Source organism: Cetorhinus maximus, chromosome 10, assembly GCF_964194155.1.
Source record: "Cetorhinus maximus chromosome 10, sCetMax3.hap1.1, whole genome shotgun sequence".
In the NCBI taxonomy this organism is placed as follows: Eukaryota; Metazoa; Chordata; class Chondrichthyes; order Lamniformes; family Cetorhinidae; genus Cetorhinus; species Cetorhinus maximus.
The window spans coordinates 43,867,548-43,885,585 of record NC_135888.1 but is presented as its reverse complement, the minus strand read 5'-3'; the positions used below and the strand labels follow the sequence as shown (position 1 = coordinate 43,885,585).

At 44.4% G+C, this 18,038-nt stretch overlaps 3 protein-coding genes across 13 annotated transcripts in view; 2 read left to right on the top strand and 1 right to left on the bottom strand.

Annotated features, from left to right (window-relative positions):
- dph7 (diphthamide biosynthesis 7) overlaps positions 1-4,532 on the top strand; it is a 46,050-nt gene extending 41,518 nt beyond the window's left edge. For 9 of the 10 annotated variants that reach the window (XM_078550368.1, XM_078550364.1, XM_078550367.1 and 6 more), the window contains one exon: positions 3,167-4,532. In XM_078550368.1, coding sequence (XP_078406494.1) covers positions 3,167-3,636 — 470 coding nt within the window. In that variant the 3' untranslated portion in view covers positions 3,637-4,532. The remainder of the gene's footprint in view (positions 1-3,166) is intronic. The other variant, XM_078550370.1, reaches the window with a different exon arrangement.
- A 1,239-nt stretch (positions 4,533-5,771) lies between these two features.
- mrpl41 (mitochondrial ribosomal protein L41) lies at positions 5,772-7,550 on the bottom strand. The gene has a single exon (XM_078550361.1). The coding sequence runs from the start codon at positions 7,522-7,524 to the stop codon at positions 7,117-7,119; it is 408 nt and encodes a 135-aa protein (XP_078406487.1). The 5' UTR covers positions 7,525-7,550; the 3' UTR covers positions 5,772-7,116.
- An 8,648-nt stretch (positions 7,551-16,198) lies between these two features.
- The window catches only part of pnpla7b (patatin-like phospholipase domain containing 7b), a 317,033-nt gene continuing 315,193 nt past the window's right edge, over positions 16,199-18,038 (top strand). The window contains exon 1 of one of the 2 annotated variants that reach the window (XM_078550357.1): positions 16,199-16,373. In XM_078550357.1, coding sequence (XP_078406483.1) covers positions 16,331-16,373 — 43 coding nt within the window. In that variant the 5' untranslated portion in view covers positions 16,199-16,330. The remainder of the gene's footprint in view (positions 16,374-18,038) is intronic. The other variant, XM_078550360.1, reaches the window with a different exon arrangement.

Here is an 18,038-nt window from a genome sequence, read left to right as displayed (position 1 = left end):
CAGAGGCTGTAAAGAATGTATATCTCCTTGTTCTGCCATTTTCCTTTTAATTATCTGTGTTTTAAATTTTACTAGCATTTTCAACTCTCTCCAAAAATGTGCTCCTACAGCAGCGAAATCTGCACCAGGAGCTGTGAATAATATACCTCTTAAATTCTTAAAACCGATTTTACACCAACTCATGAAAATCAGCTCCCTCTTGATATTTTCCTTCACTTCATCCCCCACCTAGGTTGGTAACATGGTCCTAGTCATCTTCTAGTGCCTGATTCTGAGTTGGCCTCAGCTGACATACATTCTGTTTAGGGAAGTGCCAGACCATTGCTCGATGCCTCTAGAATAGCACAGCTGGGGTTAGAATAAAAAGACAAAAACACCAATGGTGGAAATCTGAAACAACAGAAAATGCATAGCAGGCTCTCAAGTGCCCAAAAAAGAAAAGTTGGGATGGAATTTCAGGTGGGGACCCTTCAGCAGAATGAAGATTGGGATCTCAGCATGTCCGTTTAGCTCAGTTGGTAGTCTTTTGGGTGAAACTTAACTGGACCATCCATATAAGTACTGTGGCTACAGGGGCAGGGAATTCTGCAGCTAATAATTTGCCTCCTGACTCCCCAAAGCCTGTCCACCATCTACAAGGCATAAGTCAGAAGTGTGATCCTGTCTAGATGATTGCAGCTCCAACAACGCTGTTCGACACCATCCGGGACAATGCAACTGCTTGATTGGCACCCCATCCACCACCTTTAAACGTTCACTCTCTCCACCAGCAAAGTACACACTGCCACTGTGCAATCTACAAGATGCACTGCAGCAACATGCCAAGCCTCCTTCAAAAGCACCTTCCAAACACACAACTTCTATCACTGAGAAGAACAAGGGCAGCAGACGCATGGGAACACCACCACCTGCACGTTCCCCTCCAGGTCACACCCCATCCTGACTTGAAACTATACTGCTGTTCCTTTAGTATCACTGGGTTAAAAACCAGGAATTCAATTCCTAACAGTACTGTAGGTGTAACTACACCAGGTGGACTGCAGCTATTCAGGAAGTGGCTCACCACCACTTTCTCAAGGACAGTTGGGGATGAGCAACCAAGACTGGCCTTGCCAGTGATGCTGACAGCCATGAAAAAATTTAGAAAGTTAAACCATGACGCATTCTGGTGGCTTAGGTGGATGTAAGAAATATTGTGGTACTGCTTGAAGAGCAGGGAGTTCTCCTGGTGCCTTGATCAACATTCTTTGTGAACTAACACCATCAAAACAAAATGACTAACAATCAGCACTGAGATGAATTGTGAGATTGTGCTGTATGCAAACTCTACCTGCCTACGTAAATCTCATATCATCAGCAAATCATTTGCCCTCATTGTTCATATATCTCCAATTATCTCTCCCATCCTCCTGAAGGATATGAGTGCTTGATAGTTATAATTCCATGGGCGTTAGTCTCCCTACTCCTAACCTACATGGTATGAGTTTGAAGGGGATGTGGGAATTGAAGGTGCATATTCATAAATCTTTGAACGTGACAGTTTTACGAATTTTAAGGTGGCAGGGCAAGTTAAGAAAACATATGCAATACCTGAGGCTTTGTAAATAGGAGTATTGAATATTTTTAGAAAAAAAAGGAAGTCCTACTAAATCTCTACAGATCTCCAGTTCAGCCTCAACTGGAGTATTGTGTACAATTCTGGGCACTGCAATTTAGGAAGGATGCCAAGGCCTTGGGGAGGGTACAAAGAACATTTACCAGGAATGAAGGAACTTGTGTAGGGATTGGAAAAGTGGGTTTGTTCCCCTTAAGAGTAGAGAAGGCTAAGGAGATACCTAAAGAAAGATGTTCAAATTTATGGGGATTTGATAGAACAAGTAGGGAAAAACTGTTTCCTCTGGCAAAATGATCAGAAACCAGAGGTCATGGATTTAAAACAATTGACAAAAGAACTAGAGGGGAAATTATAATTTGAGGTTGTGAAGATCTGGAACACACTACCTGAAAGTGTGGTGGAAGCAGATTCCAGTGACTTTCAAAAGGCAATTCAACATTTACTTGGAGGACTGATTTGCAGGGTTATGGGGGTGTGCATGTGTGTGTGTATGTGATGGGGTGGGGGGGGGGGAGGGGGGCACAATGGCCTCCTGTGCTTTAAGATTGTATGATTGTACAGTACTTTGCCAAATCACATTGTTAATTGATTTTGAGCACCAGACCAACACAGTTGATCCCAACCCTGTCCTCTCCCATTGTCCATAGATACACATTTAGTTAGGATCCCTGGAAGGGGAACAGGAGCAGGAACATTGGCTTGTGTTGCATTTGCTAATCCAGAGACAGGGTCCAATTATAGTATTACAAATGCTGAAATTAACAAACTAAGCTCACTTCAAGTTTTGACCTGCAACCTTCCTAGTTTGTATGTCTCAGCTACCCATTGGATACACCTGTTAGCCATTGGTGTGGTGTCAAGAAGGTTCCAAGTAATGGAATTTCTCTCAATTTCACTAGATGCTGTTTAAGAGTTGGAGATTGATGCTATCTTGTGGCCAGAGATTAAAATTTACTAGATGTAGAAAGTGCAAAGTTTATATAAAATAAATAACTCTTCACTACTGGCAGCAGTTAAAATAGCATGAAAAGAGGAGAAATTCCCTTCCTAATAGCACTGTGGGTGTACCTACACCACATCGCCTGCAGTTCAAGAAAGCAGCTCACCACCACCACCTCAAGGGCAATAAACGCTCATCTAGCCAGTGACACTCATCCTGTGAATAAGTAAAAAAAGTGAACCCCATGAGTGCTAACAAAGAGCCTAGAAAACGATTGGGTTGTAGGCCAAACTACCACGATTGGTTCCGTGAAAGATGCATGCTAAACTTTGATCTTGTGGAAGGCTTTTTAAACTGTGGAATGTGGCCAAAAATATTGTTAGACACATGTGCCTTCTAATATCTCAGTTGGTTCAGGTAGTGTGCAATTGAACCAGATAGACAAATCCCAGGTTTGATGCCTATGCACTTGCCAACAGAGACATGGAACCATTCTCTTCTGAAGCTTTAATCCCAAAGCCCTATTTAATTATTTTAGCACACCAGTGGAATGGCAGTTTACTTTGGCGCACGTTTCATTTTTGATTTTACCCTGATGCTTTTCCTTCCAGCTGCAGGTGAGAAGAGAAGCCCCATTCTTTATTCCTACATTTTGCACAACTCTCTGGCTTATGGGGCAGACTGGTCGAGAGTATCACTTGGTGCCCAGCCCACCACCGAACGTCGACCTGTGTCATCTTCAACTGAAACCCAGAGCAAAAGGGAATATGACCAAGGAGCAAAGGAAGTGGAGGTCAAGTTCCAGCACCTGAAGATTCAGTATGAGTCTCCCACTGGCTTATTTGATATGGTTGTGGAAGATGAGGTGGATGATTATGGAGATGGGTCTTCTGGCAGTTTGCAGGCCAGTGGTACCTCTCAAAGTCTAAATATGGACTCTGCAGTAGTTAAGCAGCATAATGCCGAGGCTGGTGTTAATTGGAATAAAAGTAAAGCCAGTCTTTTGGCAACGTGTTCTTTCTATGACCATATCTTGCATGTTTGGAGATGGGAAAGAAATAATGTTGTGTCTTCTAGTTAATTTTTAAAAATTCACAGATTATCATTTATAAAATATTACTAGTTATGCAAGTGACTTTATTTTAATGTGTGGGAGAGGAGCAAAGACTGACAGTTTATTTGTATTCTATAGAAATATTACAGGGTCGGGCACTATGTTATGTAACAAAGATGGGAGTACTATCCTAATATCATTTCCTGATCTTAGCTGCAGAGGTACTGCAGAAGGAGAGCAGATAAATACACTATTAATTGGTTATTGTTATATAAGAAATATGATACTTAAAATGGGTTGGGAAAAAATCCAGAATTATTGTTTGAATTGTAATACTTAGTGCATTATAGCCTGAAATCTCTCCATATTTTTTCTGTTGCCACTACGCATACCGACGGAGGTTAAAATCAAAAATTGATTGTGAGCGGTATCTGGAAGACACCTAAATCTCCATCACCCAGGATTCCTCCTTGTTTTTATTTGTAATTTTAAAACAAATTCTAGGTGTTGGTGTTAGACCTGCCTTAGTACCTCAGGCAATAATGCATAAGGTGGTGCTTTATAAACTTGTCTCAGACGACGTCATGTGGCTAGTAAATTATCCCCGTTCTCACACTTTTGTAGTGAGATGAAAACCTATGCAATTGAACCTCCTTGTAACAAACCTTTTTCTTGGTCCTGTGGGCCTCAATGTTCACTAAAATCTCAGACCTCAGTTCTTGCTAAAAGCTGCTTAGGTATTTCTTGGAAACCTATAGTAGTCAGGTATGACTAAGTTTATTTTACTTAAGTATTTAGTCAAAAACTATTTTTGTCACAATCTTTCTATAACTGCCTTCATTGATTGTATAAATTGGTTTGTAAATATGTACAAACTTAAATGAGCTCCAGAATGTAATTAAAATGACACATTTTAGATATTTGATCATGGCTGAGCTTTTGATGTTTTTTCCCCCCTTTTGAAAGAGGACTTTTAGTTTCTTTAAAGTAATGATCACCCCACAGTGATCTTGAGATTACACACACATTTGAGTATTTTTCCAAGGAGCAAAAGATCTGGCAATGATGCCCTTCTCCATTTGTCATTGGCTCCTATCCTTCACCCTCCAGGATCTTAGAGACCAGCTTTTTGAAGAACATTTAGTGAGGAATAGTGGAAGGGGGTCAAGGGCAGCTGGAGCTGTTTTTCAGAAGAGCTGTCTTTAAAATGTCTAGACTTATAAATTTTCATATTTGCAGATCTGATGTAAATAGAGAGGCGGGGAAGAACGAACAAAAGGAAAGCTTTTGATAAGATAGAAGGCAGGAGAGCTTAAATGATAAAAGGGATGATGGTGCAATGCAAAAAAAATGGTAATAGAATAAGAAACAAAAGAAACTTCCAAGAGAGGAAGTGCAAATGACAATAGCAGAATCATCACCACTGGCTCCCATACAAATAGGGGACAGTGGTTTTGATCTGAAATTGAACTCAACCTTGAGTCTAGAAGGCTGGCTGCAACGATCCTAATCAAAAGATATGGAGCTGTTCCTGGAGGGAAACCCTTTTACCTCCTCCCTACCGTCCAGAGCTGCAAACATGCATTTCAGGTAAAACAAACAAGAGATTTACTTCTACTTTCAATTTACTGTATTCACTGCTCACAATGCAGTCTCTTCTACATAGGGGAGATCAAACTTAAGATTGGTGGACTGCTTTGTGGAACATCCGTGTTCAACCCACAAGTGTAACCGAGTTTCAGATCACTTGTCGTTTTAATATAAAGATGTCAGTGAGAATGGGGCAAAGCAAAATGACAAGCAACCAGAAACCCAGGGCTATGCATAAAAGCTGAATGCAGTTGTTTGATGAAGTGATCACCTGATCTGTGTTTAGCCCCTCTAATGTAGAGGAGACTGTGCTGTGTGCAGTGAATATGGTATATTGGAAGTACAAGTAAATTGCTGTTTAACCGTAAGGAATATTGGGGACCCCAACCGTGGGAGGAAAAAAGATTATTTCCCTAAAGTTTTCTAGTTCTGTTGAAAGCACATTAACTTTATTTCCCTCTCCACTGATTTGCAGTATATGCGGTACTAATCTACAGTTAAATTTATTTGGTAATTACAAGAGAAAAGTGTGAGTAGGTGCATTTTGGTAGGATGAACAAAGAGACTACATCTGCTTTAGAAAATGAGTTTTAATGGGCTAGAAGAACAAAGGGATCTAGAAGTGCACATTCTCAAATCATTGAACATAATGCAAGTTAATGGCTATAAAATTGCAAACAAAACCCTGGGGTTCATTTCTAGAGGGATAGAATTGAAAAGCAGGGAGTTATGGTAAACTTGTGGGGAGCCTTAAATAAAAGCAAAAAATTAGCTACTGGAAATCTGAAATAAAAATAGAAAATGCTGAAAAAACTCAACATGTTTGGCAACATCTCTGTGGAGAGAGAAACAGTTAATATATCAAGTCTGTATGACTTCAAGAGCTGAAGAGGAGTCATATGGACTCGATGTCAAATAAACTATTGTGTGGAACCTTAGTAAGATTACATTTAGAATATTGTGAGCAGCTCTGGACTCCATATTATAAAAAGATTTGTAAGCATGATATCAGAACTGGGAGGTTATAAACCACCAGGAAAAACAATACATTGGGGGTATTTTCTCTAGAAAAGAGCAGGCTGAAGTGTGGTCAAAGCTAGTCAAATTCAGTAGGGAGTTCAGGTAGCACTCAAGCACATAGTTAGAATATGGAACTTGCTACTGTGATTAATAGTTGAGGTGAATTGCATAGATGCATTCAAGGGAAAGCTAGATAAATATGTCCATCAAGCTGCACCACACATTGAGTCAAACATCTTAATGATGAGGCAGAACAGCAGCAGAGAAGGAAAGAAAAGGAAGCAAATCCTGCAGTCCTAATCCCACCGTTAGGTGGGATATCCTGGTGTCCAAAATTCTGGATCAAGAATCGGCCTGTTCAGTCACATGAAAACCCATGGCAGAAACTTGCGACCCTGAGTAGATGTCATCATCTAAGCGAGGGACAGCCAACAACAGCTGTTTGGTTACATCTGAAACTAGGCTCTTAAATCTGAACATAGCAAACTGCATAGGCATAAGTGGCAAATTGGCTAAGGTAGATGGAAAACTAGATTCAAAGATATGTCATTAATGGTAAACATTTCAAGAATTCATAATTTACAACAAATATACATTGCTCTAAGGAATAAAAACACCATGGAAAAAGTGGCTAACGAGAAGTTAAAGATAGTATTAGAATTAAGAAAAACACTGGGAGAACTTTACATCTGGTGTGTTGCTGAATTCTAATGAAATATGAGGTTTAATTAGGTAATTCTGGTAGTAACAGAAAACCACACACCAACCTTGTTGGCATAAACAGAAGAGCTGGAATGTCAGTTTTTGACATTTCTTTCCAGCAAAACTATAATCACATAGATGGCTATCACTTCCTATTTATCTCACAATTCAGTATAGCAAACAATGCAGTTCATATTAACGCACATAATTTTTTGGAAACAGTTGGAAGAGCTTGCCCTCCTGTGTTGGTTCAAAGCCATATTTTTCAAGGTTGTACAGGTCAAAATTCCCTTCCTGAAAGTCCTTTTCTATTTGTGGAGCAACTGTTTCTGTGAAGAGTTTCTTGGCTGTCAGGGGTTGCTCTGTTCCTCTTGGTGCTTTGTAAGACACATAGGGTTTCAGTTTAAAACCTTCTAAATTGGGGACTACAAACTCAGGCACCATTTTTCTGATCTTTACAAACTTGCCGCTGGAAGTAATAATCCCTGCTGGTTTGGCTCCCCGGGACTTATACAAACTGCGGGGTCCACGCTTGCTCGTGAGTTCTGCTGTCCGATCAGCTCCACGCACCAAACCCCGAGCCAGATTTGACAGTAATCCCATGGTTGATTATACCTAACAAAGATAGATACAGGAATCATGAGTGATCTGAACAACTCGTAGAGCTAAAGGCACAGCCTTTCACAAATACCCTCCAAAAGTAGCTGATATTGTTGCCAGTTCAAAAATCAGAAAAATTGCTCACAGAAAGGAATGAAGAAGCAGCAACATTCAAAAAGGCGATTAAGTGGGGGAAAGATCTCCAAAAGCAATTCCATTCATTTCAACAAAGTTACTCAAACCAACCTCAAGATAACCAACAAAATGCAACTGCCACAGAAATGAACATTTGGCACCAGCATTTTGAAGGAATTCAGCACACCATGGGACAGTCTTTTAAAAAAAGCAGCCCCCATATTGTGACACTGAAAAAAATTCCCAAAAATTGCAGAAAAAAGCTACTCAGACCTCGAGTAGTTTTATTACTGGATCATTTATCACTCAACCAGTCCCTCACCTCCACCCTTATCCCAGCAAGTTTTTAACCTCTCATAGCAACCTTGTCCCCAGTTTCACTCTCATCTTTGCTACCTTGGTACAGAACTGGTGCAGCCATCCATACGAGATCTGGTTGAACCACAAAGTGCTTTGGGCTTCTCCTCTTGTCAAAACTATCCAGATACTCCAGAATCATTCTGATAAGCAGATATAACCCTGGCTTCTCTTAAGCATGTTATCATGTCTTTAGCTCCCTACTGACATTTTGGCCAACCAGGTATCTAACACATGCAAAGACCCTGAATTCACTGAGAAATCCAGAGTCTGCTTGAAATGTGGAGTGCCCCTCCTCACTACAGGGGCAGTCCTTTCTTACATTGATACATGAGTATTTATCAGATGGATAGCCACAGCCATAACTATTGGATCTTCTAAGTGTGTGAAAACGTAGTGCAGGACTTTGAAGGAACAGCAATATAGTTCCAAGTTGGGATGGTGTGACTTGGAGGGCAACTTGCAGGTGGCGATCTTTTCATGTGTCTGCTGTCCTCTTTCTTCTGGGTGCGAGAGGTTATGGGTTTGGAAGGTGCTGTTGATGGAGCCTTGACAAGTTGTTGCAGTGCATCTTGTAGATGGTACACACTGTTGCCACTGTGCATTGGTGGTAGAGAGACTGAATGTTTAAGTTGGTGGATGGGATGCCAATCAAGCAGGCTGCTTTTGTACTGGATGGTGTTGAGCTTTGTGAGTGTAGTTGGAGCTGCACTCATGCAGGAAAATGGGGAGTATTCCATCACACTCCTGACTTGTGCCTTGAGAGCCATTCACTGCAGCATACCCATCCTCCGACTTGCTGTTGCAGCCACAGTATTTATATGGCTAGTCCGGTTAATTTACTGGCCAATGGTGATCTCAGGATGTTGAATGTGGGGGGATTCAGCAATGGTAATGTCATTGAAGGTCAAGGGGAGATGGTTAGATTATTTTTGGAGATGCTTATTGCCTGACACTTAAGTGGCAAGTGACATACATACTACCATCAGCTAAAGCCTGAATGTTGTCCAGATCTTGCTGCATGCTGGCAGGGATTGCTTCATTATCTGCAGAATTCCAAATGGTGCTGAACATTGTGCAATCATCAGCAAACATCCCCACTTCTGACCTTATGATGGAGGAAGGTCATTGATGAAGCAGCTGAAGGTGGCTGGGCCTAGGACACTGCCTGAGGAACTCCTGCAGTGATGTCCTGGAACTGAGATGATTGACCTCCAACAACCACAACCATCTTCCTTTGTGCTAGGTATGAGTCCAACCAGCAGAGAGCTTTCCCCGATTCCCTTTGACTCCAGTTTTTCTAGGGCTCCTTGATGCCACACACTGTCAAATGCGGCCCTGATATCAAGGGCAGTCACACTCACCTCACCTCTTGAGTTCAGCTCTTCTGTCCATGTTCGAACTAAGGCTACAATGAGGTCAGGAGCTGAGTGGCCCTGGTAGAGCAATGGTGAGTAGGTTATTGCTGTGTAAGTGCCACTTGATAACAGTGTCGACGACATCATGTATCTCTGTTGATGAATGAGAATAGACTGATTGGATAGTAATTGGCCGGGTTGGATTTGCCCTGCTTTTTATGGACAGGACATACCTGGGCAACATTCCACGTTGTCAGGTGGATGCCAGTGTTGTAGCTGTACTGGAACAGCTTGGCTAGGAGCGCAGCAAGTTTTGGAGCATGAGTCTTCAGTAATATTACTGGAATATTGTCATGGCCCATAGCCGTTGCAGTATCCAGTGCTTTCAGCTGTTTCTTGATATCACGTGGGGTAAATTGAATTAGCTGAACATCAGCATCTGTGATGTTCAGGAGGTGGCTTAGATGGATCATCCACTTAGCACTTCTGGCTGAAGACATTTGCAAATGCTTCAGCCTCGGCTTTTAAATCATGTGGTGGGCTTCGCCATCATCGAGCATGGGGATACTTGTAGAGCCTCTTCCTCCGGTTAGCTGTTTAATTGTCCACCACCATTCACGACTGGATGTGGTAGGACTGTCGACTTCTGATCTGAACCAAGGTTGGTTGCCTGGCTTGATCATAATATTAGTGAGGGATATGCTGGGCGATGAGGTTAGATTTTGACAGATTACAATTCTACTGCTGCTGATGGCCTATAGCACCCCATGCATACCCAGATTAAGCTGCTGGATCTTTTGAGTTTATTCCATTTAGTGTGGTTATAGTGCCACACAACATGATGAACGGTGCCCTCAGTGTGAAGATAGAACTTTGTCTCCACAAAGACTGTGCAATGATCACTTCCATCACTGTCATGGACAACTGCACCTGTGTCAGATGGGTTGACGGGGTAGAGGTCAAAATCCATTAGGCTTTTCCCTCGTTTGGGACTTGACTAGCTTGGTCAGTATTAGTGTTGCTGAGCCACTCCTTGTGAAGGACAATGAAGTCACCCACCCAGATTACATTCTGCACTTCCCTCAGTGCTTCTTCCAAGTGACCCGTATTTGACCGGATGCCATGAGATGAAATGGAGTCTGACATCAATGTTGAGGAGTCGCAGGGACAGACCCTCCTGAGTGTATCCCATTTAGCCGCAACCTTTGGTGGGTCTGTCCTGCTGGCATGACCGGACATATCCAGGGATGGTGATGGAAGAGTCTGGGACATTTACTTAAAGGAATCATTCTGTGCATATGACCAGATCAGGCTGTTGTTTGATTTGTCTAGGGACACCTGTCTGAATTTTAGCACATGTCCCCAAATGTTAGTGAGGAGTACACAGGAGTAGGAGTAGGCCATTCAGCCCTTCAAGCCTGCTCCACCATTCAACTAGATCATGCCTGATCATCTACCTCAATGCCACTTTCCTGCGCTATCCCCACACCCCTTGATGTCATTAGTATCTAGAAATCTACTGATCTCAGTCTTGAACATGCTCGATGACTGCGCCTCCACAGGCCTCTGGGGTAGAGAATTCTAAAGATTCACTGCCCTCTGAGTGAAGAAATTCCTCCTCATCTCAGTACTAAATGACTTGCCCCTTATTCTGAGACTATGTTCCCGGTTGTAGACCGTCCCCCACCACACAACCAGGGGAAACATCCTTTCTGCATCTAGACTGTCTTAAGAATTTTGTAAGTTTCAATGAGATCATTTCGCCTTCTTCAAAACTCTGGAGAATATAGACCCAGTCTCCTTAATCTCTCCTCAGGACAGTCCTGTCACCCCAGTGTTTAGTCTGGCGAACCTCCGCTGCACTTCCTCCATGGCAAGTACTTCGTTCTTTGGGTAAGGAAACAAAAACTGTACACAATGTTCCAGTTGCAGTCTCACCAAGGCTCTATACAATTGAAGCAAGCCATCTATCTGCATGTTAGCTTTCAGTGACTTATGAACAAGGACACCCAGGTCCCTTTGGACATCAACACTTCCCAGTCTCTTACCATTTAAGAAATACTCTGCACTTCTGTTCCTCCCACCAAAATGAATAACCTCACACCTATCCACCTCATGTTCCATCTACCATGTTCCTGCCCACACACTAAGCCTGTCCAAATCCCCTTGAAGCATCTTTACATCCTGCTCATAACTCACAATCCCACTTAGTTTTGTGTCATCTGCAAACTTGGAAATATTACATTTGGTCCCCACAACCAAGTCGTTGATATAGATTGTGAATAGCTGGGGCCCAATCACCACTCTGGTCCCTCAGGATAGTGCCATGGCCCAACCATCTTCAGCTGCTTCATCAATGATCTTTCTTCCGTCATAAGGTCAGAAGAGGGGATGTTCGCTGATGACTGCGCAATGTTCAGCACCATTTGCGACTCCTCAGATACTGAAGCTGTACATGTCCAAATGCAGCAAGACCTGGACAATATCCAGGCTTGGGCTGACAAGTGGCAAGTAACATTCGTGCCACACAAGTGTCAGGCAATGACCATCTTCAACAAGAGAGAATTCAACCATCACCCCTTGATGTTCAATGGCATTACAATCACTGGATCCCCCACCATCAACATCCTGGGGTTTACCATTGACCAGAAACTGAACTGGACTAGCCATATAAATACTGTGGCTAGAAGAGCAGGTCAGAGGCTAGGAATCGTGTGACGAGTAACTCACCTCCTGACTCCCCAAAGCCTGTCCACCATCTATGAGGCACAAGTCAGGAGTGTGATGGAATACTCTCAATTTGCCTGGATGAGTACAGCTCCCACAACACTCATGAAGCTTGACCCCAGCCAGGACAAAGCAGCCTGCTTGATTGGCATAACATCCACAAACATTCACTCCCTCCACCACCGATGCACAGTAGCAGCAGTGTGTACTATCTACAAGGTGCATTGTAGGAATTCACCAAGGCTCCTTCGACAGCACCTTCCAAACCCACAGCCACTATCATCTAGACGGACAAGGGCAGCAGATAGATGTGAACACCACCTGGAAGTTCCCCTTCAAGTCATTCACCATCCTGACTTGGAACTATAATAGGCAGTCCTTCACTGTCTCTGGGTCAAAACCTTGGCACTCTCTCCCTAACAGCACTGTGGGTGTACCTGCACTACATGGGCTACAGTAGTTCAAGAAGGCAGCTCACCACCACCTTCTCAAGGGCAACTAGGGATGGGCAGTAAATGCTGGCCCTGCCAGCGAAGCCCACATCCTGTGAATGAATTTTTAAAAAAGCACTGGTCTTTGCGGTACCCCACTAGTCACAGCATGCCAATCTTAGTGTTTAAATGACCCATTTATTCCTACTCTCTGTTTTCTGTCCATTAACCAATCCTAAATCCATGCTAGAATATTACCCCATATGCCATATGCTCTAATTTTGTTTACTTAACCTCCTGTGTGGGACCTTATTGACAGCCTTCTGAAAATCCAAATACACCACATCCACCGGTTTCCCCAAATTTATGCTGCTAGTTACATCCTCAAAAAACTCCAACAGATTTGTCAAACATGACTTCCCTTTCACAAATCCATGCTGACTCTGCCCAATCAGATCATTACTTACTAAGTATCCAGTCATCCCATTCTTTAAAAATAGATTCCCCTATTTCTCCTACTACTGACATCTGGCTAACAGGTTTGTGGTTTCCCCATTTACTTGCTCCCTCCTTTGTTAAACAATGGGGTTACATATGCAACCAAACTTTTGCAGGGGCAGCTGGGCTGCTTGTGCCTTTTATGCTTGGGTGATGGGTGGTCCGTTTGGTTTTATTCTTGTTGGACCTTTTGCTAGCAGTTAGCTACAACTGAGTAGCTTGCTATGCCATTCCAGAGGACAGTTAAGAATCACGCACATTACTGTGGTTTGGGAGTCATTTCTAGGCCAGACCAGATAAGGTTCCTTCTCTAAAAGATCCAGCAGTTTCAAGGCCATCATTACTCATCCTAGATAAAAGCAAAAAACTGCGAATGCTGGAAATCTGAAAAAGAAAAAATGCTGGAAAAACTCAGCAGGTCTGACAGCATCTGTGGAGAGAGAAAGTTGTCATTTCGAGTCCATGTAACCCTTCTTCAGAGATACAGAGGAGTAGCAATGTGATGGAATTTGTACTGTTTAAGGTGGGTGGAGCAGGTGAAGCTGGATAGAAGGCCAGCGATAGGTGAGGGCAAAGGAGAGATTGACAAAGATGTCATGAACTAAAGGACAAAGGGAGTGTTAATGGTAGTGGTAAGGGCTAAAGAATGTGGTGATAGTGGCATTAAGACAAAAATGCAGAATGTGACAATAGCAGGACAAGGATAAGCACTCTGAAAAGAACATGAACAAGTAACAGATGGCCCTTATGGGGGTTGGGTGGGGGCGGTGGTGGGGGAAAAAAGGGATCGAAAATGGGATAAGAAGGGGGGATAAAAAAAAGGGGAACAATGAATAAATGAATGAAAATAAAAATAAGTGGATAAAGAATAAAAATGAATTTTGAAAAAAAAGGGTGTAGATAGAGGAGAGAGTTCATGGTCTGAAGTTGTTGAACTCAATGTTAAGTCTGGAAGGCTGTAAAGTGCCTAATCGGAAGATGAGGTGCTGTTCCTCCAGTTTGCGTTGGGCTTCACTGTAACATTGCAGCAGGCAAGGAAGGTCTGGGTCATGCTTGCAGACAGACCGAAGGTGTTCCGCAAAGCGGTCACCCAGTCTGCATGTGGTCTCCCCAACATAGAGGAGACCACATTGGGAGCAGCGAATTCAGTAGACCAAATTGAAGGAGGTGCAAGTGAAGCACTGCTTCACTTGAAAGGAGTGTTTGCACCCTTGGGCGGTGAGGGAGGAGGTAAAGGGGCAGGTGTTGCACCTTTTGCGATGACATGGGAAGGGAATGAGGTGTTGGGGGTGATGGATGAGTGGACCAGGGTGTTCCAGAGGGAATGGTCCCTACGGAATGCTGACAGTGGGGGGGGTGAGGGGAAGATGTGTTTGGTGGTGGCATCATGCTGGAGTTGGTAGAAATGGCGGAGGATGATCCTTTGAGTGCGGAGGCTGGTGGGGTGAAAAGTGAGGGGGACCCTATCATGCTTCTGGGAGGCAGAGGAAGGTGTGAGGGCAGAGGCGCGGGAGATGGGTCGGACACGGTTGAGGGCCCTGTCAACCACAGTGGGTGGGAAACCTTGCTTAAGGAAGAAGGAAGACGTGTCAGAAGCGCTGTTTTGGAAAGTAACATCATCGGAACAGATGTGACGGAGGCGAAGGAACTGAGAGAATGAGATGGCGTCCTTACAGGAAACAGGGTGTGAGGAGCTGTAGTTGAGGTAGCTGTGGGAATATTGGTGGACAGTCTATCACCAGAAATTGAGACAGAGAGATCAAGGAAGGGAAGTGTCAGAGATGGACCATGTGAAGTGATAGAGGAATTGGAAGCAAAATTGATAAATTTTTCCAGGTCCAGACAAAAGCATGAAGCAGCACTGAAACAGTCATCAATGTACTGAAGAAAGAGTTGTGGGAGAGGGCCTGAGTATGACTGGAACAAGGAATGTTCCACAAACCCCATAAAGAGACAGGCATAACTGGGGCCCATGCAGGTACCCACAGCCACACCTTTTGTTTGGAAGAAGTGAGACAAGTTAAAGGAGAAATTGTTCAGTAAGAGAACTAGTTCAGCCAGACAGAGGAAAGTGGTGGTGGGTGGGGATTGTTCAGGCCTCTGTTCAAGGAAGAAACGGAAGCCCTCAGACCATCCTGGTGGGGGATAGAGGTGTAGATGGACTGGACGCCCATGGTGAAGAGGCGGTGGTTAGGGCCGGGGAACTGGAAATTGTTGATATGATGTAGGGCATCAGAGGAATCACGGATGTTGGTGGGAAGAGACTGGACAAGAGGAGAGAGAACGGAGTCAAGATAGGAAGAAATGAGTTCCATGGGGCAGGAACAGGCTGACACGATCAGTCTATCGGGACAGTCCTGTTTGTGGATTTTGGGGAGGAGGTAGAAGTGGGCTGTCCGAGGTTGGGAAACTATGAGGTTGGAAGCTGTGGAGGGAAGATCTCCAGAGGAGATGAGGTCAGTGACAGTCCTGGAAACAATGGCTTGATGTTCGGTGGTGGGGTCATGGTCCAGGAGGAGGTAGGAGGAAGTGTCTGAGAGTTGGCGCTCAGCCTCTGCGAGGTTGAGGTCAGTACACCAGACAACAACAGCACCACCCTTGCCAGCAAGTTTGATAAAGTCAGGATTGGACCTAAAAGGAGGTGCAACAAGTTCTCATCCTAGCTTTTCTATTCTCGATTTGTTTAATTGAATTTAAATTCCCAAGCTGAAGCTGAACCCATTGCTCCTGGTGCCTGGATTACCGGTCTCAGCACATGCCCACTAAGTTACTGACTGAATGGCGGTACGGACACGAGGGGCTGAAAAGCTCCTTTCGGTTCCAAGTTCTCTGCACCACCAACACCCCTCACCCTGCCATCACCGGGGAAACGACGGCCACAGGCTTCCCTGCTGCTTTAGGCCCTATCAGCCTAAATGACCCCCTCCGCCCGAGCCCTTCCAGCGCCACCCGCACTTTCACTGCTCCATCTCCCTACCTCTGTCTTACTCTCCCCGCCTCCCGCTCTCGCTTTCTTTCTTTCTCTCTCACCCACAGCCGATCACCTCGAGCCACCTTCTATCCTCCTCCTCGCTCTCCGCCGCCGACCGCGCAGCAAGCCGCGCCGCCACTGGCTGCCCTGCACTTGTCCAATCGCCATTGGACTTGCTTCCGCCGGTGTGGGAAGCGGCCAATCAGGAGGCGGTCTACCTGCGCAGCACAACAACGGGCTGTGTTGGGTCAGAGGGAGGAGGAGCGGGGCCTTTGGGGCAGCGGGAGCGGACACAGACAACCGTGAACTGGCGGGTGGACAACCCAGCGGCCATGGAGACCGGGCCGCCAGATCCAGAGATGATGTTCGACCCAGGTACTGAATCATGTCTCCTTTTTAAACTGGGGCCTCAGCCTGATAACAAACCGGTAAAAACGCCCCCTTCTGACCTGGGTAAAAACTCACAATTTTGACCCACGTTAAAAAAAAACACAGGGTTTAAACCACCCCCAGACTCAAGTCCTGGATGTAAATTCCTCCAGACCCAGATGTAAACTCCTCTACACCTGGGTATAGCCCGTCCTAGGTATAAATTTCTCAAATGTGGGCATAAATCCCACCAAATGAAAGTATAAAATCCCAGACAAGGGCGTAAACCAGGCATAACCTCCCCCCAGGTATAAACTTACTCCCTCCCTTCCCAATATAAACTCCCTCAGACCCAGATATAAAGCAAGCACCCCTCACACAGGTGTATACACCCCCCAAACCTAACCAGACTCAGTTATAACTCACATCCCATGAATGACTTTTAAAAAAACTGCCCCAGACAGGGACATAAACCCTCCAAGACCTGGGTATAAGCCACTCAGACCTAGGAATAAATCCCCCACACCCAGTTACAACCCTCCCAACACCTGGGTATAAATCCTCTACATCCTGCTATTAACTCTTCCACCCAATAATTTTGCACCTGGGTACTTTGTGATGCAAGGCCAGGATTTATTGCCCATATGAAAAGAAGCTTGTGAGCCACCAGCTGCAATCCTCTTGTTGTAGTTACGCCCACAGTGCTGTTAGGGCATTCTGAGATTTTAGTCCAGTGACAGTGAAGAAATGGTGATATAGTTCCAAGTCAGCATGGTGTGTGGCTTGGAGGGGAACTTGCAAGTGGTGATGTTCCCATGCATCTACTGTCCTTGTTCTAGGCGTTGGAGGTTGTAGGTTTGGAAGGTGCTGTTCAAGAAGCCATGGTGAATTGCTGCAGTGCATTTTTAGATGGTGTAGCAGCATTGTCACTGGACTAGTGATCTAGAGATCCAGATAATGCTCTGGGAACCCGGGTTCGAATCCCGCCACGGGTGAAATTTGAATTCAATAAAAATCTGGAATTAACAGTCTAATGATGACTATGAAACCATTGTCGATTGTCGTAAAAACCCATGCTGGCCTTACCTGGTCTGGCCTACATGTGACTCCAGACCCACAGGAATGTGGTGACTTAAATACCCCCTAAACAAAGGCAGTTAGGGATGGGCAATAAATGCTGGCCTAGCCAGCGATGCCCACACCCTGTGAACGAATAAAAAAAAGCACTATTGCTACTATGTGCCGGTGGTGGAGAGAGTGAATGTTTAATGTGTTGGATGGGTGCCAGTCAATTGGTTGCTTTGTCCTGGATAGTATTGAGCTTCTTGTTGGAGGCACACTTGGTCAGGAAAGTGTAGAGTGTTGCATCTAACTATTGAGTTGTGCCTTGTAGATAATGAACAGGCTTTGGGGAGTCAGGAGGTGAGTTACTTGCCGCAGAATTTCCAGCCTCTGATCTGCTCTTGTAACCACAGTTCCGATCCCTGTGGGCTTACTGTAAACCAATATAACCAAACTTATCAAATGGCCCCCATATGAAGAAGTTACCAACAGGATTTCACTTTTTGTAACTTTTATTTTAACACAAATCAAAACCAACATGGGTGAAACATGGGGTGGAATTTTGTGGCCCCTCCCATCGGTGGGATTTTCCAGCCTTGCAGAAGTCAA

What these genes read in the sequence shown, in the direction of transcription:
- mrpl41 (XM_078550361.1), bottom strand. Translation starts at nt 7,524, where the DNA reads ATGGGATTACTGTCAAATCTGGCTCGGGGTTTGGTGCGTGGAGCTGAT.